Source organism: Grammomys surdaster, unplaced genomic scaffold, assembly GCF_004785775.1.
Source record: "Grammomys surdaster isolate TR1022 unplaced genomic scaffold, NIH_TR_1.0 193, whole genome shotgun sequence".
NCBI classification, from domain to species: domain Eukaryota; kingdom Metazoa; phylum Chordata; class Mammalia; order Rodentia; family Muridae; genus Grammomys; species Grammomys surdaster.
Genome location: NW_021604638.1, coordinates 10,376,124 through 10,401,741, shown reverse-complemented (window position 1 = coordinate 10,401,741; position 25,618 = coordinate 10,376,124). Strand labels below are relative to the sequence as shown.

The following is a 25,618-nucleotide window of genomic DNA, read 5'->3' as shown; positions in this document are numbered from 1 at the left end:
GACCCTGTGAAAAACGATTTTTTTTTTAAGAAAAGGAAAACAAAAAAGAAATCCAACAAAGCTCGCGGCGAGAGTAGCAGTCCTTCCCCACCAGCACCTCCCCATCCCCTCGTCCCCATCCCCTAAATCCGGCTCCTGGTCCATGCGAGGCCAGCTCGAAGGCAGCGCTTGGGGCCCGCCAGCGCCCCCTCCCGGACGGTCCAGGCAATGGGGCTCGGGCTCTGCCTCGCGTGGCTGCTCGGACAGCATGCGACCCTCACTTCCGGTTAGCCAGCTGATTCTCCAGCTCCTCCAGGCGCTCTGTCAACCTGGCCAGTGAGCGGTTAAGGACGATTTGGTCTCAGGCATCCCTTCACCTGCCCTGCAACCCGCACCTCCAGCCCCAAAGGATATGGTTCTGCGTCAGGCTCTCGAGCGCCCCCAGCGTCCGGCCCTGGAACTCCACCAGGCTTTCGCATTCGCAGGGACTCCGGAGCTCTGTCCCCGCGCTGATGCCCTCCTCTGCAAGCAGAGGGCCAAGAGTCAAGGGGATGAGAAGCCAAAGGAAGCCCACCAGGCTGTGGCCTTGACCTTCTGATACACCCGAGTCGATGGTTGAATATGTAGTTGGAGACTTTGGATTTAGACCTGCCCTGAGTCCCAGCCAAGGAGCCCAGCAATCCTGGGGGAAACTCGACCGTCCCCTCTAAGTCTCAATCCACCCCTCCCCGCATCCATAGAATGGGCATAATGAAAGAAGCTACTCTCTGATGGCTGTGAGGTTTAGGTGATTTGTGTATGTGTACCCACTTGCAAAAGAAATTCTCAAACCCTGATGCTTGCTGGGATAACCACAGAACTTGCTAGAATCCAGATTCTGATTCCGTGTGAGAATCTACATTTTAATAAGCTCCTAAAACACGTTAACACTGAAACCCATGGGTTTCATTTTGATTAGAGAAAGTCCAGATGGATGAGCTCTTTCCAAATGAGACCACAACAAACAATGGACGTGTTCTTTATCAGTCCTGCCCGATTCAATACCCACAAGCCACCTGGAGCTATTTAACACTTGAAATGTGGCTGGTGTAACTGAATAGCTCATTTTTTATTTTGTGCTATTGTGCAATTGTAATTCATCATACACATACAGTGACTGAATACCATATTGGCACAATATTTAGAGCAATGCCAGGCACAAGTCAACCCTGTATTGTGTATTTCAAGTAAACTAGCATTCTTCAAGCTGTGGTCTGTGGGCAAGCAGTATTAGCATAACCTAGGAATACATCACGACGGCAAATTATCAAACCCCATCCCAGACCTGCTGAGGCAGGAGGAAGGGCACCAATATGTGATTCCATTGATTCTGATGAAATTAATGTTTAAATTACAGATCCAAGTGAGGTGTGGTGGTACACCCCTCTGGTCCCAGCACTCAAGGGGCATAGGCAGAAGGAAGGATCTCTGTGAGTTTGAGGCCAGTCTGATCTACAGTATGAGTTCCAAGAGGACAGGCAAAGCTACGCAGAGAAATCCTGTCCCAAAAACAAAAACTATGGATCCAAGTTTATCTCCACGTTCACTTCAGCATCTAAGAGTGGAGTACAGATAAACTTGGTTGTCTATGTTTCCTTAACAGTACAGAAAATGGTGGGGATTATTACAGAGATGGCATCACTGCTAGTCCACGCCATTTTCTTTTTCTTTTTTTTTTTTTTATTTATTTTTTGGTTTTTCGAGACAGGGTTTCTCTGTGTAGCCCTGGCTCTCCTGGAACTCACTCTGTAGACCAGTCTGGCCTCAAACTCAGAAATCCGCCTGCCTCTGCCTCCCAAGTGCTGGGGTTAAAGGTGTGCGCCACCACCACCCGGCTCTATTTTTATTTTTTTATTATGTGTGTGTGTGTGATATATGCATGAGAACAGACCACAGCGCTCATGTCGAAATCAGAGGACAACTTTTGGGAGTCATCCCTCTCCTTCCACCTTTATGAGGCAGGGTCTCTCTTTGGTTTTGCCTCTCTATGTATCCTGGCTTGCTTGGCCTGCAAGCTTCCGGGTGCTTCCGTCTCCACAACCCGTCTTCCTGTAGGGATGCTGGATACAGATGTGAGCCATCACATCCAGCTTTTTGATAATGTGTTCCAGGATCAAACTCAGGTCACCGGCTCGCATGGCAGCTGCTTTGACATGCAGGACCATCTCACGGGCTCTCGCTTTTAATATTACACGTAATAAAATAGCACAATGCTTAGCACTCAGCCGACATAGGAAGTTTCTATTATAAGTGAAACTCATCCTCGGCAACCTTGTGTCATTTTACTGATGGCCTCATTAGCACTCCCAAAGGATCACCTCTGACTTTAGAACTGTAGAACCGAGGGTCACAGGGGAAGAGGATCTGCCTGGGCCTGTATAGTCAGCCAGGGAAGAGCCTTATCCAGAGAACTCCAACTTGCCTCAGAAATCTAAAGCTGGCTGTAACTTTGAGCATCTTTCCTCATACAGAAGAGAGTAAGTAAGGTAGGGCAGGGGTTAAGTGAGTTATCCAGAGTCCATTGTAGATAAGTCGGGACAGGAAGGGTCCTAAAGCCTGATGCTTCCAAAACACCTTAGTTAACTGTTAGAGTTGGTGGCAGGGAAGGAAACACATTTAACTACAGATTCTTTATCCTGGACTCAGCCCTGCTAATCTACCCCATCAGCGGTAAACCTGCTACACTGGAAAAAGAGCCTCATCTTTGACCTGTGTTAGGATCTAAAGACTCATACTCAAAACCAAGCCCCAACCCAAAAATTTTGTTCCTTATAAGGTCCAGCTGTTCCCCACAGGCACGTCTGGATCCTTCACACCTCCCTCCAGCTGGAGACCAGATGCGTTACAATGATGGCATTTATGGTCTATGTCCCCCAGAAAGCACAAGCCACTGTGTATTTAAAAAAAAAAAAAATCTGTCCTGTCACTTTGCCAAGTCTATAAAGTTAAATCCCAACAAGCTGGAGGATTATGGTCGGTTCGGCTTATGAATGCTAAATGTGCCTTCTTTTTAATGCTGTCTCTCGGCCTGGAGCAGTGGCTCAGTGGTTAAGAGAACTGGCTGCTCTTCTAGAGGACCCAGGTTCAATCCCCAGCACCCACATTGTTCACAACCATTTGTAGTCTCACGGGAACTGACCTCCACATACCAGGCACCTACATACAAACAGGCAAAAGGTGAGCATAAAATGCAATTTGAATTTTTTAATAATAAAAATTTCTCAAGTTATTCCGGACACTACTAATATGAGTGGAAAATCCTAATGCCTCATTGACTCTGATGTACATACCAAGCATGTGAGAGTCCGATTCACTGTCCGGAGCTGCATTTCTGACAAGCTGCAGTAAGGTGACAGACCTGATCCGGGTTTTAAATAATCAGCTCTGTGTAGAGCTGCTGAAGGATAGTGAAGTGCTGTGGACCAGGGCATCCATTAGAGGCTAGGCGACAAGACAACAGACACCCGGGAGAGATTCACTCACCTGGGCAAATGCTGCCTTTGAGATTCTCCAGTAGGTGCGTCATGGTGCTAAAGTCCGGAGAGTAAGACACGTGCAGCTCCGGCGGTTCGGATGCAATCTCCCGCAGCTCTTCCTCCACAGCCTTGCCCACTCCCACGGCATACATGACGATGCCTAGAGTGCACAGGCATCCAAGAGAGAGCTCCAAGTCTCGAGAAAACTTCCCATCCTCCACTCCAACCCCACAGCAGTCCATCCCTCGCCAAACCTACCTTCCTCTTTGGCACGAGCTGCCCACACGGAAATGTCGTCCTGAGAGCGGCCATCAGTGAACACCAGGCCCACACGAGGCACGTTGAGGTCGCGAGGCCTCGCACCCTGTGCCTCGGAGAAGCTGTGCTCCACCATGTGACGCAGCGCCAGCCCTGTCATGGTGCCACGCTCCATGTACTCCACGGCCAATACTGCCTGCTTCACCTCAGCCGCGGTGCCATAGCGGCCCAGAGGGAACTCAGTGCGCACCCGGCTGGAGAACTGCACCAAGCCAACACGTGTGCCCTCGGGGGACACGTCGAGGAAATCCACAATCTGGTTCACGAAGCGCTTCACCAGCTCGAAGTTCTGTGGGCGCACGCTCTTGGAGCCATCCACCAGGAGAACAAGATCCACGTGGCCCTCCCGGCACCCTGCCAAGGAGAAGGCTTGGATGGTGGGCCATATACTCATCTAGTTATTCATCGCCGATATTTATTATATAACGCATACCAGTTGTGTGTCCTGACTGCGTGTGCTCGGCAATCAATACATAACCATCATCCTCTTTTGTAGAATAACCTTTGACGGTTAAGTGCTTAGCACTAACCAAATACTTTGTTAAAAGCTTTTTTTTTCCTCTGCGTAGTCCTGGCTGTCCTGGAATTCTGTGTAGACCAGGCTAGTCTGAAACTCAGAGATTGGCCTGCCTCTGCCTCCCAAGTGCAGAGATTACAGGCAAACATCACCACCTCGCAGTTCTTTTATAAACAACCAAAAGCAAAAATACCACTCTAGCTAGCTCTAGCATTCATTGATCACCTAGTATGTATCTGTCACAATTCTAAGCACCATATCAGTATTAATAACAATGACAAGACATTTACAGTGACAAGAACATTTACTGATGTAAATGTGACCATGTGTCACAGACTGAAACGTGCACTTTATACATTTTCTCCTTGAGTGTTATCCCCATTTTCTATACACTAGGTTCTGAGGACAAACTGATTGTGACTTGCTTCCATATTTAACTGTGGCGAAGCCAAGATGGGAAGGCAGGATCACAAACAGCTGGACATGCTCACTTAGACACGGCTGCCTTTGTTCTGATCCAGGAGCTTCAGGAGTACCAGAAGGGGGCTCAACAACAAGGAAAACATAATCCTGGTCCAAGAGATCAGGACAGACTGTAGCAGGCAGACGTGCCATCTGTCACAGTAAGGAAAGCACACTATGAGGGGGCAGTAAGGGAGCCCAAGACAGGAATAAATCACTTTCCTGGGAGTGGTTAAAGAAGGCTTCGTGGAGGAGGGGAGGTTCAATTAGGAAGCCCAAGGTCATTGTCAGTTATATAGCTAGTACATGGCCAGCCTGAGCTACATAAAACCATGTATCAATGTGATTATCTTTGGGAGGAAATTGGGATTAGATGAGGCCAAGCCTTCATTAATGCAATTAAGTAATGTCCCTACAAGAGTTTCTAAAGAATCTGCTTCCTCCATCCATCCATCAAGGGAGAACACAGAGAAAACTAGCCTGAATAAACCAACAGGCAGAGCCTCACGAGACACCATGTCTGTCAGCATCTTGGTCTTAGCCTTTCCAGAACTGAGAAATAAACACTTAAGACCCTGCTGTGGTTTAGATACGATTTGTGCCCAAGAGTCTGTGTGCTAGAAACTTGGTCCCCAGAGTAACAGGGTCTTATGGTCTTTCCATCGCAATGACGTAACTTAAGGGTGGAAGGAATTGTCTGAGCTCATGACTTTGGAGATTTCAGTCCATGGCTGTCTGACTCCATTGCCTTTGACCTGGGGAGAGGCCAGATATCATGACAGCAGGAGAATGATGGAGGAAAGCAACATCCTTCATTATAGAAGGAAACACAAAGACAGGCAGGCAGGCAGGCAGGCAGGAAGGGGCAAGACACTTTTCAAATAGGACATGGAGGCACGAGCAGGAGATAGACAGGATCAAGAGCAGCCTGGAATACACATCCAAATCCCAGTCTTCAGGAACTGGAGATGAAGCTCATTTGGTAGAGTGGTTACCTAGCTTGTACCAAGCCCTGCGTTGGATCCCTAGCACCACAGAAAAGGAGGCGTGGTACCATTTGGAGACAGTAGGATTAAGAAGTTCAAGGTCATTATCAGTTACATAACTAGTACATGACCAGCCTTGGCTACATAAAACCGTGCCTCAAAAAAAAAAAAAAGGCACACCTCCTCAATCTGGGGCCCATCCTCTACCGTTCCATCTCCCAACACCCTAAAAATCTACTCTCATGTTTAACTTATCTTTGGGTTAATCAATTAATAAGATCCCAGGCTCTGAACATTTTTGAATTAAGGACCAAGCCTTTGATGCATAAGCCTTGAGAGGGAGCACTTTCTATCTAAACCATAACAGGCCTTCTGGGAGATGATTAGGTCATGGAGCACTACCCTACGAAGAAATTAACGCCTACATCACAGAATTGCGTAGGTCTCGAGAGACTAGAATGACCCTGCCAGTGAATGGTTACAAAGGACGGCCACCTCCTATACTTGAACCCTCACACACACATACTGTTAACTCTCAAGGACTCTCTTTTGTCATGTGGTCATCACCAATGCCGAGATGTTGACACTGCTCAGACCTCCAGACTGTGAGCCTCGTAAGCTCTGTTCTCTATCAGTCACCCAGCTTTGAGCGTTCTCATTATAGCCCTGCACATCAGCGTTGCAACATGGCAACCCGAAAGGGCTAATACAGTCTTGAAGGATGACTGGGAATTTGCCAAGGCAAGAGAGGCATCCTAGAAGGTTGGCACAGCACGTACAAACGAATGGAATCTGGGAAGGGCATGACACATTCGGAGAGGGACAGGCCAGTGTGACTAAAATGTGTGGCAAGAGGTGGAATAAAGAGCTGGCTAAAGCTGGATGATGATGAACTTAAGTGAGGATTTCAAAACTGACTGCAGCCCATGATGAAAAATGAGAATAATAACATGCCACGGTGCATTTTGCATAACTGAACGTCCACTTCATGAAGCAATACCTACTCTCCTAAACTCAGGAAACTATTTTTCTCTTCTTTTCCTTAAATGCTGGTTGTAACCCACTAATTTGGTTTCATTATCCACTAATGTGGCTATGCCCAGCACCGGAAAAATCCAAGGGGAAGGCATTTGATCTTTATTTTGTAGACACTGGTGAGCCACAAAAGGATTTTGAGTGAAGGAGGAATGTTGATCGGATATGAATTTTGAAATCAGTCTTGACAGCAGGATAGGGGACTGATTGGAACAGAAGCTGGGCGTAAGCACATTCCCCAACATAGGCACATGCATACCACCATCTATGGGGCTGCAACTGGGCATCGAAGAAGAGGCAGACAATGGGGCAGGAGCAGACCCTCTGCCTATAACTCACGGTCACAGCTTCTGCCATCAGCCTGAAGTCGCCTCCCCTCAGGGCACAGGCAGTGGAAGGAAAGACCCTCGCTCACACACTGGAACTCGCAGCCATGGTCCACACCATTGCAGAAGTCCCTGACTTTAAGAGACACCAAGTAAGACCAGTCAGGTTAGAGCCCAGCAGCTAGAATCCCCTTCTATTCCCTACAAATATGAGAGACACCTCCTTACCCCGACAGCTTCTCCCATCAGGCAGCAGGTCATAGCCCTCTCTGCAGCGACACTGTGGCCCCACAGAAGTGCTCACACACTCATGCTGACAGCTATGGTTTCCAAAGCTGCAGTAGTCAATGGCTGAAGAAATGAAGAAATGGTAAGATTTCACTTCTGAGTGTAGCCATCGGGCCTCCGTTTAGAGTGCTTACCAAGAGGGGTGAGTGGGAGGCTCACTTACCCCTGCAGCTCCTCTGGTCCTGCTGGAGTGCAAAGCCAGCTCGACAACGGCAGAAATAAGAGTTCAGGGAGTTGACACAAAGGTGTTCACAACCATGGGTTCCTTCAGCACAGAGATCCGTGGCTGGGAAGAGGATGGAGTCAGCCTTTGCTCGGGGCTTTGTTTCACAGCCAAGCCACACAACCCTCTGAGGTTCTTGTTAATAAAACCCAGCTGAGAACCAGGGAGATGCTCAGTCTGTAAAGTGTCTGCTTCAGAAACATGAGGACATGAGTTTGGGTCCCCAGCATCCCTATAAAAGTTAGGTGTGGTAGGTGTAGCCCTAGCCCTGGGATGGGTAGAGACCCACAGATCTCCAAAGACCACTGGCTAACCCCATTAGCCAACTGGTAAGCTCTAGATGCAGTGAGAAAACCTGTCAATAATAATAATAATAGTAATAGTAACAATAGTAATAATAACAACATCTCCTATGTCCCAGGAGATGGCCCTGGGTAGCACAACACTTGCCTCACAAGTCTGTGACCTAAGTTCAATCCCCAAAACCCACTTAAAGGTGGAGGAAGAGAATCAAGTCCTAGGGTTGTCCTCTGACCTCCGTGTGCACCCTGTGACACCTATGCACCTGCACTCACAGATCACATATACACACTAATAATAAATAAAACAATTTTAAATAATAATAATAAGGAAGTAGAGGTAGAGAACAGTACTCCATGTCCACCTCTGGCCTCCACAGGTACCCACATATGCATACATGCACAGTTATTTTTTAATTAAAAAAATGTTAAGACCGTGCCTTGTCCCTACCCCAAAGGTCATAATTAATTTGTCTGGTGTGCTGCCCAGACATTTGTGAGTTTACGTCGTCTTTCTACAGGATTAAGTAACATTTTCAATTCAAACCTTGGACACATCCCAGAGCCAAAGAGTCCACTACTGAGTCCAGCATACAGAGGAGAACCCCATCCCCCACAAGCTCGCTGGCTCACGGGGAAGTGTGAGGAAAGGCAGCTTCAGCAATCTCCACAGATCTTTCCCCTGTCTGCTAAATGGAGCACAGGAGGAAAATGCACTTGCCCTTCACTACTTCCCTCTGAAGACGTGGGAGGGAGACCTGCCTCGGTGAGCATGCTGGTCTTCTGCATACGTGAAGATGGATTCGACCTGAACTGAGGAAAGCTGTGAAAATGTGGGATTCCTGGGAAAGAGACTGCAGTGAGCAGGGATGGGAGGAGGGCTGGTAGCCAGTGGGCTAAAGATAGCAATGGGAAAACCCTGTAGATGGATAATTGACGGCTTCCAGGGAGAGGGGCATCTAATAGCAATTACAAGTAATGTTTTTTTTCTTTGTATGTTTGATTTTTACATTAATTAGATACCTGCCCACTTCCACCTTTAACAGAATGGACACATGTACATATGAAGGCGTGGCCTTCTGTGTGCATGTGTGTAAAGCAAAGACTGTAACAAGGTGGCCATGTGGAACTGAAAAAAAATGAGGAAAGATCATGAGTAAAAAGAATACAGCAAGCTGGGCAGTGGTGGCGCACGCCTTTAATCCCTGCACTTGGGAGGCAGAGGCAGGCAGATCTACAGAGTGAGTTCCAGGACAGCCAGGGCTACACAGAGAAACCCTGTCTCGAAAGAAAAAGAAAAAAAAAGAAAAAGGAAGGAAGGAAGGAAGGAAGGAAGGAAGGAAGGAAGGAAGAAAGAAAGAAAGAAGGCAAGCAGTAAGGTGAGGCATGATGGTGTGCGTTGGTGACCTTGTTGCTCTGAAGGCTGAGGCAGGAGGATCATGAATTTGAGGAACAAAAAAGTGGGGGTGGGGAGGAGAGGAGGGCAGAGGAGAGGAGGGCAGAGGAGGGAAGAAGAAAGGAGAGGAGAGGAAAAAAGAGGAAAGGAGAGGAGAGAAGGAGGAAAGGAAAGAGGAAAGGAAAGAGAGGGAGAAGGAAAGTGAACAGAATCCCAGTGCAAGGTACAGATACAAGAATGCATTTTCCAGATATCTAATGGGAGTACATACTAATCCTTTTAAGCTAACTTTTGAATAGTTAGGTAGGTAGATAGGTAGGTAGGTAGGTAGGTAGGTAGGTAGGTAGTTAATGAGTACATGAGAGTGCTGGTGTGCACAACTGTTATGTGCACTCAGAAAAGGTGTTGGATGTCCTCTTCATCCATCTCTACCTATTCCTTTGAGACAGGGTCACTCCCTGTGACCAGGACCTCCTGTTTCTTGGCTATACTGGAAACCAGCAAGCCCTAGTGATCTTCCTCTCTTCCCACCTCAGAGCTGGAGTTACAGGCCTTTGCCAGAGGCTTGTCTGGTTCATGAGCCCTGAGATCCAAAGTCGTCATGGCTGTGCAGCAAGTGCTCTTAACCACTGAGCCATTTCTCCAGCCCATCCTTGAGCATTTTAAAGTTTCTAAGCACAAGAAGGCCCATGTGACAACTGAGTTGTTGGGATCACACGACCCCACTTTCCAGATCATGAAGCTAAAATCATGGAACTAGTTGCTGTGAATGTCTAGAAGGCCCACCAACATCAGGCACTCTGTGAGTGGTAGAAAACACAGTCACAGGACCTCAAAAAAAAACCCAATATTCATCTAAGCAAGGCATCACACACTGTAGCTTTTCAGATTTAAAAAAAGAAGAAGAAGAAAAGAAAAGAAAAAGATTTGCAGAGAGGAGGCGCCACAGAGAGAGCTGAGGTGTAGAGGCAAGAATGGAGAACACTTAACTGTGGGAGGGCAAGGCTCCAAGCTCCAGTCTACCAAAGATCTGTGTGGCCCCAAGTGATAGTCCCTCTTTCTATGAATTGTACAGTGAAGGGGGTGTGCTTTTACTTCTAGAGAACTTGCCAAATAGTTATTGGGATGCTGGGAAGCCAAAGAAGACAGTGCAACCGCAGGATGGGTTGGCACTCACCCAAACAATTCTTGTTATCTGGTGCTAGCTTGTAGCCAGAGTTGCAGGCACAGTAGAATGTTCCTGGGGTGTTGACACACAGATGTTGGCAGCCATGTCTCAGCTCAGCACACAGATCCTTCCCTGAGGATACACAAGGGCAATCAACAGATAACAGACAGAGCGGAAGCATCCAAGGGGAAGGCTGAACGGTAGGGCAGGGGTAGGGTCTGAAGCAAATTCCATTCCCAAGTATGGACTTAGAGTATGGATTTGCTTCTTTGAGAGGGCCGGTCCAGGTGAGAGGGTTAGAGGAAGAATAGGACTTAAGTAACCCCTTTGAATGGTCTCAGAAGAGAGCACTGCACTGCTTGGATTTAGGAGGATCGGGTGTTCAAGGTCAGCCTCAGCTACAAATCGACTTCAAGGCCAGTCATGCACACACACACACACACACACACAGTGTGGCAAAGAAAGTTCTTATAGCTTTTATACAAAAGGGGCTTAGAGTAGGAGGAACCTACACGGGTGGGCGGGGCATGACTCCTGACCAACAATACTCTCCATTTTGAGTGATTCTTGATTAAAAGACATTTGGCGTGAGGGGTTGACATTTAGTGTGTGATGTGGCCAGTCTCTGGCAAAGCATGACTGGCTGCTGAGTATTGTAGGACAAACCCGGAATGCAGAATGCGATACATCACTCGGCAGTAGGGACCACAGCTACTGGTACCCGGAGGACAGAGTAAAACTGAGGGATCCCCTGTAATGATGCAAACTGGAAGGGAGCATCTGCATAGCCGGAGCTCAGGGGCACTCTAACTCACCGCACAGCCGGCCCTGGAACTGCAGGCCAAACTCCTGGATGAGATCGAAGGACTCCACCAAGAAGACATGCTGGTCCAGCGGCGGCGAAGCCATGGCGCGCAGAGAGCCCACGTCGGCTCGCTGCACCCCTACCGCGTAGATCTCAATGCCGCGGGCGCGCGCCTGAGCGGCCACTTCGGCCACTCGGTCTTGAGGTCGCCCGTCCGTCACGATGACCAAGACGCGCGGTACTCGCTCCTCCGACGGGCGCGCGCCTTCGGCCTCGCTGAAGGCCACGTTCATGGCATACTGGATAGCCAGCCCGGTCATGGTGCCCTGTGCCAGCGGCACCACCGCGCGGATGGCGCGTTCCATGTCCTCGCGGCGCGAGAAGGCGCGCAGGGGAAAGACGCTCTGGACTTGGCTAGAATACTGGATCACGCCAACGCGCGTGGTGTTCAGACCCACGTCCAGGCTACGGAGAAGGCCCACTAGAAACTGCCTCATGGTCTCGAACTCGAAGGGGCGCACGCTGCGGGAGCTATCAATCATGAACACCAAATCCAGGGGCCCACTATAGCACCTAGGACCTGTGGGAAGATGGGGAAGGGTCAACTAAATCTGATCTCTCAGGAAAAGCCGGAAGAAATGTTGTTATCTGAATGGAACAGCGCCCAGCACGTCGTTAACCTAATAAATAAGCCTTGGACACAGTCATTCATCAATCATTTGAAGGGGACCTGAGCCAGGAAATCGCACAAATTCCCCGTATGCAGTTCTGGGAGCTGTTCTGAGTCTGTGTTATGTATTGAGGTGTGAGCAAAGAGATGTCGCAGTCTCAAATGGCTACATGAACCAGCCAGACATCATAAACTAATGAACTGGCTGGTTATGTCTATAACATCACTTCTCCCGTATCCCTGATAACTTGGATTGTCCCAGCAATCAGGTGTCTGACATTTTGTTTTGTTCAAGAAAATTCTCAAATATGGGTTTTTATGTGGAGTCTCCTGATTTTTCCATGGTTTCAATAAGCTTCAATAAAAGTCAACATCGAATGAACAGTTCTTTGTGAACCCAAAACTATTCCACATAGTGCAGGATAGGAAACAACACCCCAGGGGTGAAGTGGGAAGCCCAAATCCAGCCCAGTGTGTTTCAAAGCCGCCTCCCCATTTCATGCACACAGCTGTCCCTCAGTCCCCCAGCGCCACCCCCTCTGGCAATGCTGGCTCACTACGAATAATGTTTCTGCTCCCTTCCTCCCATGTGAGGGCTGGGATCCAGCTCACCTGCAGACTGAAGCTGAGTTTCCCAGGACTGCAGGAAGAGCAGCAACAGAGACAGTGGCCAGCAAAGAAGGCCTCTCATGGTGCTTGTAAGGATGAAGAACCAAAATGTCACAGCCTGCGGGTAGAAAAAAAGTTAGTAAAGCAACCGTTTTGACTACGCTTTTATTTCAGGGGATATACACTTTGGTTTTGCATATGTTCAAAATGTCTTTCCAGGAATGGTTGCACACTCGGGAAGCAGAGGCAGGGAGATCTCTGGGAGTTTGAGGCCAGTCTGTTCTTCATAGTGAGTTCCAGGCCCGACAGAGCTACATAGTGAGATTTTGTCTCAAGACAAAAAAGGCTAATGATAATTTTTTGATGTCACTACACTGGGATTGCTGAAATTCACAGGGGAGCCTTTATAGAAAATGACATTTTGCAGAACTACAGGGCACCAAGTAAATAGGAAGTAGACAAAAACACATAAAACTCAAAAGAAGAGGAATGCCTTTATTAAAGTTATATTTACATATATACCACATACATGATATATATAACGAATTATATACACCATATATATATATGTGTGTGTGTATGTATGTATGTATGTATGTATTACAGATCATACATACCATATATATTATATACCATATACACATATATGTGTGTGTTACATCTATACATGTATATGGTGTGTGCGCACACACGTGTGGAGGTCAGGGGGCAATTCTCTTAAATCTGTTATCTCCTTCCCCTGTGTGTGTTCCATGATTAGACAGTACTGAACTCGGGTATTCAGTCCTGACAGAAAGCACCTTTACCCAACGACCCATCTTGCCAGTCCCCGAATGAACTCTTTTCTAAACACCAGGTATAGTGTTAAATGTGCTTTTCCATTGTGGCATTAACCCTCTGCGTGGTTCCGACACTTAAAGCTGTTGTCGGTTCCGTTCTCCCTATTCAGAAACAGAGGCTTAAAGAAATTAAATGCCGATACCCAACGCCTTAGAGCAGGAAAGCGACTGCGGGCCGAGATAGAGTCCTGTCTAGCTGGTGTGTAAGTCAACTAAGGTGCTCCACACTCTCTTCTTTTGTGAACAGAAGTCATTCCCCATCTTTTCCCAACCCCGTGCCACACCCCAAGAGCAGCTCTTGGTGTCTGGATGCTTAGTGGTTAGGCCACTGAGTGGAGTCCTGCACAAGAAACGCCTCTGTGTCTGACTTGCCTGCTCTTAGGAGAGGCCGCCAGGGGGCGCCTGCTAGGTCTGGCTTCTACTGCTGTGGGAAGCCCAGCAGGTGTCCCTGCCCAGAGCAAACAGGCAGCTGGGAGTCCCAGGACCTTGGAGATAAGGCTTGGACGAGATAAATCCAGTGCACGGATCGGATCGAGGATTAGAGGTGTGAACGGTATCGAAGCAGCGGCATCAGACATACCCAGAGGGCAGCGAGAGAGCAACCTGGGCCTCGACGGGCGGCTATGGACCCCAGGGAGACAACAGGTGAGCCTTCTCCTTCCTGTTTAGTCTAACTAGATCCCCTGAGAACCACGAAGGAAACACACACACACACACACACACACACACACACACACACACTGTACGAATGGAAAATGTGGGGCCTAGTAAGGCTGCCAGCTGGGCTTCAGGCACACAACTAAACCTAGCCCTCACCCCCTTAGACCCCAGCCCTGTCTCTTCCTCCAGAGCAGCCTGGTTCCCTTGCACCTAAGAATCACTAAGCCTTTCTTCCGTTCCCTACCCCACCCCCACAGGCACACTGAGCCTGCTCTATCCATTTTTCTGCAGTTTCTTGGCAGAGCAGGCCAGCGCCCCCTAACCCACCGCTGCTCCCCCCACCTCCCAGTTCCTTGAATGAGCCTATTCTGAGCAAGGCCGGTGTGTGGCTCTGACTCCAGACCAGCTTTCTATCCGGGATTCTTCTCCTTTCTGGCTTTCCAGGGAGGGTAGAAGAACAAAAATCCTTCTGGCAGGGTCTGTGGTGGTAAGGTGACGAGCTAGCTAGATGTACCAGCTGCTTGGTGGTGGAGGTAGGAGGAGGGGCAAGCCTTTTCTAGAGTGGACCATAGCGGAGGCAGCACCCTGGCGCGAGCATCTGGGTAAAGGTACACCGTGTCTTTGAGATTCAGGATTGGCTTTTGACTAAGGGCTCCCTTATCCTGCTCTTGGCTTAAGTCAACACAAACTTGATGTCAACTCGCTTGCACCCCAGGACTCTTAGAAAGTCAAAACAGCTGCCATCTCAACATCAGCTTTGCAAACCCACTGTTCCACCGGAGGAAAGTCGGTCCAGGGAGGGCAAAGAGAGTCACCGTGCTTTGAAGTGGTGGCCTATTAGAGTGAACCCAGGTCTCCTGATAAGAATCCTTGCATTGAAGAGAAAGTTTTTTGGGTGCCCCTGGGATAGGGAAAGTGCATTCCCAAGGAAAGTGAACTCCAAACAGGTCTATGAGTTCAAGAACTAACCGGGAATGGACACTTTGGGAAGGTGCCAGACGTGGAGGTAGGCTATTAGGGAAGGAGGGGAGGACCTGCGTTTTGTTGGCCTTGCTGGAGGCGATCGGGAAAGGTACTGCATGTTAGACTTGGACACGTAGGCTGTTAAGAATTGTCCCCCTAAAGGTTTTACACCGGCTTCCCCTGCAGACCCCTCGGTGCCCCCGGGCCCTTTGACTCACCTGAGCCTGCCAGACAGCTCAGAGGTGCGGCTACAGAGAGACGGGCCCAGCCTCCTGGGGAGTTGGACCAGGTAACGGCGGCGGCGTGGGCAGCTTGCCCTAAGTGGGGAATGCCAGACAGCTAGAGCGAGCCCAAGCGGCAGCTGCATTTAACCTGGAGCGGGCGGGTGGGGAGGGGGAGCGCGGGCTGCGACCCCTCCCACTGGCAGGGAGCGATCTCCCCCTTCTTCTCAACACCCGGGCCCCCGCAAGCGTGGCACCCCCTTCTCCTGCCGTTCTGAGAGCTGCAGGCGCGAGCTGCGGGCCGGAATTCGGCTACAGCTGGAGTCGGGCGGCGACACTCCGGGCAGCTGGAATGCTCTGGAATCCTACACGAGACACTTCCCAGAGGAGAGCCCCAAGAGGCGGAGCGGTCCTGGCTGCCGCCTGCCTAGCCTGGCTGGGCTTCCGAGGACGCGCCCGACTCTTGCCCTCGGTTGTCCCTTCCAGGAGTGATGAAAGGCCGAGACTTGGTTCTGCCGTGAGGGTAAAAGGCCTCAAAAGGACAACCTTGAAGTTCTCGGCTCTCTTCGGGGCCCAACCTGCTAATTTCCCAAATATGTCCCACCACAGCCTCGTTTACATGCTCCGTATAATTGTGCAGGCTTTGAGAGAACCAAACCCATCCTCCACAGTCAAACTCTCAGACTGATAAGCGACAGACCCCAGAGAGCGGCCCCAGTTCAGGCTACATTAAAGGAAAGAAAAGCCCCGTAGCATTTAGCTAGGGCTGTTGTTTAGGCATCAGAAAGACTCAGATCCGCCCCCATCCAGATGATGCGGTTTGGAGCCTCTCTTACTTTTACCCCGGTGCGCCTGCTGGAACTGAGATTGTGCTCTGGACCTGGAGCCAGCAAAGGATGTCTCCCCTTAGGAGTCGAAAGCTTGATTACTATTTCCACAAAGCCCACCTCCATCTGAGAACCAAATGGAGGGCTTTTAAACACAGTTCTCCCACTTGGCCCCAGACGACAGCGGCTGGGAAGCCACCCACCTAGTGTAGCACCTGGGTGATCCTGGCGGGCTCTGTGAGGGCTTCTTGGAACACAAATATTTAGCTCAGGACCCAAGTCCTCCTGTTTGCCTAACGCTTCTTCCCCAGATCCCTTAGAGAAGGTAAATCAACCCCATCTCTCACTTCGGCTCATCAACTCAGCCCTTGACTCTCCTTCCTGTGGTCCGTTGGCCCAACCCCCATTTCCAGGTCACCCCCGGAGCATGCCGCCATCCTGAGGGAAGGCGTGCGGACATGCCTGCAGCAAAGACGTGAGCAGACTGTGTGGATCCTGCATGCCAAGGTGGCCCAGAAATCCTATGGAAATGAGAAGCGGTAGGTGGCTCCATTCCCCCGCTCCCAGGCCTCCACAGCCTTCAGTCCTTTGCATCCCTCCAGACCGACCACCATTTAGCTTCTTTAACATCTTGAAGGCCTCAAGGCTAACACCTCAGCTATTGTCCAGCCAGGGTCCTGTCCCCCAGCCAACAAGAGCTGCCTACTGGGATCTAGAGCAGAACTTGACAGTGACTGTCAGATCCCCACATCCCCAGCCAGCATCCATTCATTCTGCTGCACACTAAGTGTCCCGCACCAGGGTTGCTGCTGAGCACTAAGTCTCCAGCTGGACAAGACAGATCCAGTCTCTACTTCCGTAGCATTTTCATTCAGGTATGGAACAGGCAGTCACCTCCCCACAAGCCAGCAGACAAAGTGCTTCAGATTGTAATGAGGGCCAGGAGGAAAACAGAGTAAAGTAGAACCCACAAAGGGACACCTTAGCTGGTAAGGTCAAGGAGGTCACAGGGCTCTTTAGGAAGTGACAGTGGAGCTCATGTACCCTTGCTGAGGTGGAGCCAGGCATGAAAAAAGCTCCAGGAAGCATTCCAACAGAAAACTCAAGGCTCTCAAGGCTGTACACCCAGTACTGTAAGAGGAAGAAAGGGGGAGACTGGACAGAAGAGGGGGGGCATTAAAGAAGATGAGCAGGAGAAGCAAACAGTGTCCAGGTCACAGGAGGATTTGGGACTTTTAAACCACTAAATGGTGTTAATAAGAGGGCATCATGATTTGACTTTGTTTTCATTTATTATTCTTTTTTAAAATATTTATTTATTTGTTTAATATATCTGAGTACACTGTAGCTGTCTTCAGACACACCAGAAGAGGGTGTTGGATCTCATTACAGATGGTTGTGAGCCACCATGTGGTTGCTGCCAATTAACTCAGGACCTCTGGAAGAGCCGTCGGTGCTCTTAACCCCTGAGCCATCTCCCCAGCCCTGTTTTCATTTATTATTAATAATATTGTTTATTTTGTTATGTTTTGGGGAGATGAGGCAGACTCTGACTCTGTAGCTCAGGCTGGACTTGAATCTGTACTAATCCTCCTGCCTCAGAGGCTCCATCCCTTCCGTGCTGGGTTTAGGGTTATAGGCATGAGCCACCATACCCAACTTAATTTAACTGTTATTGCTTTCCAGATGTATTTATGTGATATATATATATATATATATATATATATATATATATTTTTTAATATATTTGTCTACATACATGTCTGTACACAGAAGAGGGCATCAGATCCCATTATAGATGGTTGGGAGCCACCATGTGGGTGCTAGGAGTTGAACTCAGAACCTCTGAAAGACCAGCCAGTGTTTTTAACCACTGAGCCGTCTCTCCTACCCCTTGACTGTTATTCTCGTTGTTGTTGTTGTTGTTGTTGTTGTTGTCGTCGTCGTCATTGGTGCTGTGTGGATGTGTAGATGCCACAGTTCCTGTGGAGCTAAAAGGAAAACCTGTGTTGTTAGTTAGTTAGTTCTCTTCCTCCTTTTGATGGGCTCTGGACATTGAAGTCAACTTATCATGCTTGCCCTGGCCAGCATTTTACATAGGCCACTTGTTATTTAAGAAGTAATCTGGGAGGCCGGGCGGTGGTGGCGCACGCCTTTAATCCCAGCACTTGGGATGCAGAGGCAGGTGGATTTCTGAGTTCGAGGCCAGCCTGGTCTACAGAGTGAGTTCCAGGACAGCCAGAACTACACAGAGAAACCTTGTCTTAAAAAAAACAACAGCAACAACAAAAAATTATGGGCTGGTGAGATGGCTCAGTGTTTAAGAGCACTGACTGCTCTTCCAGAGGTCATGAGTTCAAATCCCAGCAACCACATGGTGGCTCACAACCATCTGCAATGATATCTGATGCCCTCTTGTGGGGTGTCTGAAGACAGCTACAGTGTACTTACATATAATAAATAAATAAATAAATAAATAAATAAATAAATAAATGGTTTTAAAAATTTATTAAGAAGTAATCTGGGGCTGGAGAGACTAGTCAGGTTTAAGAGGACTGGCTGCTCTTCCAGAGGACCTGAGTTCAATTCCCTGCAACCAGGGAGTATATAATGTATAATGTATAATGTATAATGTATAATGTATAATATATAATATATAATAAATATATAGTGTATAGTGTATAATGTATCATGTATAATATATAATATAATAATATAATATCACAATTCTCTGTATTGGGATCTGATGCCCTCTTCTTTCTGGTGGCCTCTTCTGTCATGTAGGCATTCGTGCAAATAGAGATCTCATATACATAAATGAATATATTATTTAAAGGTAATTTGGTTGCTGTGAGAAAAACAAATTAAAATAGGCAGCAGTAACAAAAGAGAGGCAGTTGGGAGGCTGAGAGTTGGGATGGCACGAGATAGTGGTTAGGACCGAGGTGGAGTTGGTAGGAATCTAACAGATTCCAGGTATATCTTGAGGATGGAGTGGGCAGGACTTACTGATGGGATCTAATAAGCAGAAGAATGCTCTCCGTTGGTGGGGTTCACTCAGGGAGAGAGAAGAACAAATCGTGCCATCTTGAGACACTGTTTTGTTTTGTTTTTCGAGACAGGGTTTCTCTGTGTAGCCCTGGCTGTCCTGGAACTCACTCTGTAGACCAGGCTGGCCTCAAACTCAGAAATCCACCTGCCTCTGCCTCCCAAGTGCTGGGATTAAAGGCATGCGCCACCACCGCCCGGCATTGAGACACTTTTAAGTCGGTGAAAATGATGTATGTGTTCCCAGGTTCTTCTGCCCTCCGCCCTGTGTCTACCTCGCCGGCCCCGGCTGGAGGGTGAAGCCAATGCAAGACCAAGGTGAGAGCGCCCTAGGGAGCTGTTGCTCTGTTCTCTGCAGAAGGACCAAGTGCCTCAGCAGGGCCCGGGAGCCCAGCCGGTTACAGGCGCAGTCTCGCTGCGCCCTCTGGCGGCAAGAACTAAGTTTGACCCGCACCTGAGTCTTCCCCAGTCCTTCCGGGGTTTATTCCTGTCCTTTCCCAGCCCACCAGTCTGCTGAGACCGGGCCCACCGTCTGCGGTTACATGGGACTGGACGGTGCGTCCGGCAGCGCTCCTGAAACTCAGAAGTTGAACTTCGAAGAGCAGCCGGACTCCAGGGTGAGACTGCATGAGAGAGCATCCTATTCCTGCTCCCAGCCTTGTCTCTTCTTTGCAGAGGAGGCAAGACTGCAGACTCCCCAAGTCCCCTCCAGAAGCCAAGAGGCAATTGGGGAGGACAAAGGGTGGGCTCTGACCTAGAGCCTAGGCTAGTACTACTTCTAGTCATCTGTAGTGGTAAGGATGTTGTAACTGCGGAAGGTTGGCTCTTCCGCTGGCAGAGCGTTGAGATAAGAGCAGCCCCATTTCCTTGAGTCTCATAGGAATTTGGTTGTGCCAAGACCCTGTACATCTCCGACGCGGACAAGAGGAAGCACTTCCGGCTGGTGCTGCGGCTGGTGCTGCGGGGTGGCCGGGAGCTGGGCACTTTCCACAGTCGCCTCATCAAGGTGATCTCCAAGCCCTCACAGAAGAAGCAGTCGCTGAAAAACACAGACCGTGAGAGGGGGTGGGGTGGAAGGGTGCAATTCGAACCCAGAGCTGCAAAAGTGAGAGGAGGGTGCACGTGTGGAGTCGCGGGTGAGAGGTGGAATCTGGGTAGAAAGAAAGGAGTCTAGGGAAGGAGAGAGAAAAGACGAATACATAGAGATTCCAGACAGGACACAGGAAAGAGGATAGATACCGGATTTGAGGATGACAGTGGAGGACTCAGAACAGACAAAAGCTGCAGCCAGATGCAGAACCCAGGGCAAATTAAAAAAACTTAAAGAAGTTGCATCAGCCAAAGATGGTGGCTCCCCTGTGTAATTCCAGCACTTAGAGATTAGTCTGAGACAGGAGAACCCTGATCTGTACCTAGGCCAGCCTAGGAGGGAGGGAGAGAGGGAGGAAAGGCAAGAAGAACAGAGGGAGAAAGAGAAGGAAGGTGAGAGGGTGGATTGACTGGCTGATTTCAGTATAGCATACCATGTGGCTTGCTTGACACAGCCTGCCCAGAAAGTGTCCCCCAGTCTGGAAATGACCAAGAGCCCTTCATGTCATTTAGAAATCCTGTGGAATGTCCCAGTTCCAAGCAGTGTTCTAGCTGGCCCTTGGTACTCAGGAAAAGTGGATGCATGGCATGGTGACCTAGTGTAGGGGTTAAGAGTGCAGAATGCAGCCATCTAGCTTCAAATCCTGGCCTGACATTTGCTGGCCCCTGATCTCTCATATGGAAATAAGAGAGTGAATTGAGCTGATATATACATTTAGAAAAATAAAAGATGGGAGATGGCTGGGTGGGTAAAGTGCTTGCAAGACACACACACAGGAGCCTGAGTTCAGACACCCGTAAAAACTGAGAGTGGCTGCAGACGCCAGTGATCCCAGCGCTGAGCAAGTAGACAGTAGGATCTTCCTCCGACTCTGTGGCTAGAAAGTTCTAGCCAAAAAATAGTGAGCTCTCAATCCAGTGAGAGCCTTTCTTTCAGAGAATAAGGTGGAGCATTCTAGAGGGAGATGCCTGGAGCCTGGCTCTGGCCTCTACACCCACGCACACACCCACACACAGACCCACACCCACATCCACAACCACACACGCACACACACGCACACATCCACATCCACGCACACACAGCTGGGTGCATCCAGTCACACACCTGCACACACGTACAGGAAAGGGGAAGAAATGAAGGCTCTTTTGTATAATAAATCAAACGGAAGGGGCTTGGGCCCGGTGTGAATGGGGGGGCCAACCGTCTGTCCAGCACTGGGAGATGACAGCACTCTGCCCAGTGCCTTATCCCCAGCTGGTACCGGTAAGTCCCGTGAGAAAATGAAACATGTCACAGTCTGGAAGACAGGCCACATTCTAGGAGAGCCCCCTTGTTCTTTCACACGTGTGGGCTTTACCCAGCAGCCATCTATGCAACTTCCCTCCCCCAAGAAGGCCTCATTAACTTAGCCTTTATCACACGGAGTTAGCATGTTGGATGCATGCCCTCCAGACCATGAACTCTTTCAGAGCAAAGCTGGGCCCCGTTCACGCATCAATACCCAGCACCTAACTCAGTGCCTGCTACAAAGCAGACCTGATGAACCCAGTTCACATCATTGAAGGATGTCCATTTGTACCAGGGAGCTGGCAGGCTCAAAATCATGACTGGAGCAGGCCCTAGACAAAAGGCTATGAAACGCAAATACCCATTGTGTCCAGGCCAGTGGGCATATTAGCCAGGCTGTCAGGTGGGTCAGAGTCTAAAGGACCACGTGAGGCCTGGACACTGATTCCACACTCTCTTCACAGTGTGTATCTCCTCGGGCTCCAAGGTCTCCCTTTTCAATCGCCTGCGCTCTCAGACAGTGTCCACGCGCTACCTCTCTGTGGAAGATGGGGCCTTTGTGGCCAGCGCAAGACAGTGGGCTGCCTTCACCCTCCATCTGGGTAATCACATGAGCAGGTGCGGGCTGGGTACTCCGTATGTGTTAGTGTATTTAATCAACACTGCAGAAAAATCAGTGTAACTGACCCTTGGGGAGGAAGATGAAGGCTTGCCCTTGGCCCTAGTGAATCAATCAGTAACCCGATCTCTTCTGATCCCAGTGGCTAGCTATGCCCTTCCTCCTTCAGCCAATAAGTGGCTGCCCCAGGGAGCACACCTTTGTGGGGATGGCCACAGACTACCTCTTCAGGATTAGAATCTTGGTCTTAGCTTCTTCCCCATTGGCCAGCTGTGGTGTGAGGTAAAGCGAGGGTTTGAGAAGTAATGAACCTTTGTTCCTCCCTTTCTTTCCTTCATCCCCAGCTGATGGGCACTGTTCCCAAGGGGACTTCCCACCCCAAGAAGGTTACATCCGCTACGGCTCCCTGGTGCAGCTTGTCTGCACGGTCACAGGCATCACACTGCCTCCTATGGTATGGGACCGCTAACCACAGATCAGTACAGAACCCACTGTGGACAGGGCTGGAGGGTGAGACCTCAGGGCATAAAGACGCCTGTCTTAGTGCTTAATGGGAGTGTGCCCGGTGACCTCAGGGCTATCAGAGAATAGAGCTGCCTGGCTGGGTCAGGAGCCTCTGGGGACCCCACACTCTGTTACCCTCCCTCTCTTTCTCTCTGTCTGTCTCTCACCCCTCTGCCACAGATCATCCGAAAAGTGGCCAAGCAGTGTGCCCTCCTTGACGTGGACGAACCCATATCCCAGCTGCACAAGTGTGCGTTCCAGTTTCCAGGTGACACCCCAGGAGGGGCTGGCACCTACTTATGCCTTGCCACAGAGAAGGTGGTGAGATTCCAGGTGAGAAGCAAAGACTACCAAACATCTCAGGCAGAGCACAGCCATAGAACGTAGTATCTTCTCCATGAAGGCTGCTTCTTAAGGAAATAATGCAGCCCCTGGGAGATTAAAAGTCATAGGATGTAGAAAAATGACGTAATTACCATTATTAAACAATATTCCTGCCCAGAGACTTTAAGACATTGGGATACAAAATTACAGAAACTAGAGACTGGAGATGGTTCAATTGTTAAGAGCGCTTGTTGCTCTTCCAGAGGTTCCAAGTTTAATTCCTAGCACTCATATGGTGGCCCACAACTTCACAACCACCTGTAGCTCCAGCTATAGGGGATCTGACACCTCTTTCTGTCCTCTGAACGTCACACACATATGGCATAAATTCACATTTACATAAATAAAAAAGAAAATGCAGAATATAAAGAAAATCATAGTAGAAAATCGTACTGGATAATGTTGAACAAACTTATAGGATGTCAAGGCACAAAATCATCCAGTGGGGAAAACAATAATTATTAAGTAATATTCCTCCCAAAATATTATTCTGGGATGTTAGTAGATAAACTAATAAAATATAGAAAGCTATAATTATAGCCAGGTGGTGCATGCCTGTAATCCCAGCACTGGGGAGACAGAGGCAGACAGATCTGAATTCGAGGCCAGCCTGGTCTATAGAGCGAGTTCTAGGACAGCCAGGGCTATATAGAGAAATCCTGTCTTGAAAGAGAGAGAGAGAGAGAGAGAGAGAGAGAGAGAGAGAGAGAGAGAGAGGAGAAGGAAAGAAAACTGATTATTGAGCAATATTTCCTCACAGAAAGTATTACAGTTATTTTTGGTTTTGGGTGTTTGTTTGAGACAGGTTTTATTCATAAGTTGGCCTTGAACTCTCTAAGTAGCAAAGACTGACTTTGAGTTCATAATCCTACTGCTGCCATCTATCAAGTGCTAACATATGTACCACTCACCCCAGCTAACACTGTAGAATGTTAAGGCATAGAAGTTTTGTTTTTTGGAGACAAGGTTTCTCTGTGTAGCCCTGGCTGCCCTGGAACTCCCTCTGTAGACCAGGGTGGCCTCAAACTCAGAAATCCACCGGCCTCTGCCTCCCAAGTGCTGGATTGAAGGTGTGCTTCACTACCACCTGCTTAAGGCCTGGAACTGTACAATGCTGACGGATAGTGGGTGTGGCTGGAAAAACAGCTCAGTGGGTAAAGAGCATTTGCAGCACTTCCCGAAGACCAAAGTTTGGTCCCCAGCACCCATGTCAGGTGGCTCACAACTCTCTGACATTCCAGTTCCAGGAGATCTGACACTTTCCTGTGACCTGTGCACACATGATGCATATGCTTGCATAGACAGAGAGAGGGAGAGGGGAGAGGGGAGAGGAGAGAAGGGGGAGGGGGAAGGGGAGAAGGAGAGGGGAGACGGGAGAGAGGGGAGAGAAGAGGGAGGAGGGAGGAGGGAGGAGGGGGAGGGAGGAGGGAGGAGAGAAGAGAGAGGAGAGAAGAGACAGAGAGACAGAGAGGCCTATGAATAAAAATACTTTTTGCAAAGACAGAGGAGCCTGGTGATGTATGCTGTAACCTATCTGTGAGGCTGAGATCTAAGGCCTGTTGTGCTAGGGTGAGTTCAAAGCCAGCCTGAGCAATTTAGTGAGACCTTGTCTGAAAGAGAGGTGCAATGGAGATTCATCTCACTGGCAAAGTGCTTGCGTGTGCAGAGTTCTAGGCACAGCTCCCAATACCAAGAAAGAACGACTTAAGAAAGCTAGTTTATTAGAAACTAACTGCTTCAGAGATTTAGTTTACACTCTTCAGTGAGAGAATGGCAAAAGCTTGGGGCTGGGGAAATGGCTAGTTAACGAAGCACCTACCATGCCAACTCTGGCGTCTCAATCCCTAGAACTCACGTCTATTTTGAAAAATTGAGCACAGTGGCCCAGGCTTGTAATCCCAGCACCTGGGAGGCAAAGACAGGGGAATCCTAGGGCTTTCCTTAGCCTCTTTGTATAGCCAGATGAGCCAACCTCTGGTTCAGTAAGAGACTCTGCCTCAAAAAACAAGGTAGAGAGCAACTGAGGAAGACACCTCAATTGATAGTCACCTCCGGCCTCCACACCCGTACACACACACACACACACACACACACACTCAAACACGCACACACACAGGCACACTACAAATAAAATATATTGTTTCTAAAAAAGACTGAGTTTGGCTATATACATACATACATACATACATGCATATATGTGCATATACATATATGTAGACAGACAGACAGACAGACAGAGCCCATACAGTGTGAGGGTCTCACCCAAGCTCCCTGAGGCAGATAAACTGGGAAGCTTAGAAGGAAAACTTGGTAAGCTGGGCTACTAGCGAAAAAGCTTCAGTTCCATCCCATGGGCTTCGATGCCAGGCTTCCCTCTGCCCTAAGGAGGCCAACAGGGCGCTGCTTAATGACAGCTCTTGCTGGACCATCATTGGCACCGAGTCAGTGGAGTTCTCCTTCAGCACCAGCCTGGCCTGTACTCGGGAGCCTGTCACTCCAGTGCCTCTCATCAGCACTCTGGAGGTGAATCTGCCTGCCCGCCTCTGCCCGCCTCTGCCCGCCTCTGCCCGCCTCTGCCCG

At 49.1% G+C, this 25,618-nt stretch overlaps 2 protein-coding genes across 5 annotated transcripts in view; one reads left to right on the top strand and one right to left on the bottom strand.

Moving 5' to 3' along the window:
• Positions 1-17: 17 nt before the first annotated feature.
• Matn4 (matrilin 4) lies at positions 18-15,400 on the bottom strand. 4 transcript variants are annotated; one of them, XM_028769502.1, is made up of 11 exons: positions 15,277-15,400; positions 12,600-12,714; positions 11,328-11,897; positions 10,522-10,644; positions 7,590-7,712; positions 7,367-7,489; positions 7,152-7,274; positions 3,753-4,166; positions 3,502-3,654; positions 394-501; positions 18-315 (listed from the first exon to the last, which is right to left on the bottom strand). In XM_028769502.1, the coding sequence occupies exons 2-11, from the start codon at positions 12,676-12,678 to the stop codon at positions 257-259; spliced, it is 1,875 nt and encodes a 624-aa protein (XP_028625335.1). In that variant the 5' UTR covers positions 12,679-12,714; positions 15,277-15,400; the 3' UTR covers positions 18-256. The 4 variants fall into 4 exon arrangements, with proteins under 4 accessions (XP_028625335.1, XP_028625336.1, XP_028625337.1 ...); XM_028769503.1 differs by lacking the exons at positions 10,522-10,644; positions 15,277-15,400 and having other exon boundaries at positions 257-315; positions 12,600-12,678; XM_028769504.1 differs by lacking the exons at positions 7,590-7,712; positions 10,522-10,644; positions 15,277-15,400 and having other exon boundaries at positions 257-315; positions 12,600-12,678.
• Rbpjl (recombination signal binding protein for immunoglobulin kappa J region like) overlaps positions 13,959-25,618 on the top strand; it is a 12,725-nt gene continuing 1,065 nt past the window's right edge. The window contains exons 1-10 of the mRNA XM_028769506.1: positions 13,959-14,080; positions 15,245-15,347; positions 16,520-16,645; positions 19,402-19,472; positions 19,656-19,771; positions 20,035-20,209; positions 21,996-22,133; positions 22,495-22,604; positions 22,835-22,987; positions 25,406-25,561. Coding sequence (XP_028625339.1) covers positions 14,059-14,080; positions 15,245-15,347; positions 16,520-16,645; positions 19,402-19,472; positions 19,656-19,771; positions 20,035-20,209; positions 21,996-22,133; positions 22,495-22,604; positions 22,835-22,987; positions 25,406-25,561 — 1,170 coding nt within the window. The 5' untranslated portion in view covers positions 13,959-14,058. The remainder of the gene's footprint in view (positions 14,081-15,244; positions 15,348-16,519; positions 16,646-19,401; positions 19,473-19,655; positions 19,772-20,034; positions 20,210-21,995; positions 22,134-22,494; positions 22,605-22,834; positions 22,988-25,405; positions 25,562-25,618) is intronic.

Bases quoted from the DNA above. Each gene is read 5' to 3' on its own strand.
- Matn4 (XM_028769502.1), bottom strand. From the start codon at position 12,678: ATGAGAGGCCTTCTTTGCTGGCCACTGTCTCTGTTGCTGCTCTTCCTG. The intron at 10,645-11,327 runs GTGAGTTAGAGT...GTGTATCCTCAG, and splicing joins GTTCCAGGGCCGGCTGTGCG to GGAAGGATCTGTGTGCTGAG. The intron at 7,713-10,521 runs GTGAGTGCCAAC...TCCTCTTCCCAG, and splicing joins AGATAACAAGAATTGTTTGG to CCACGGATCTCTGTGCTGAA.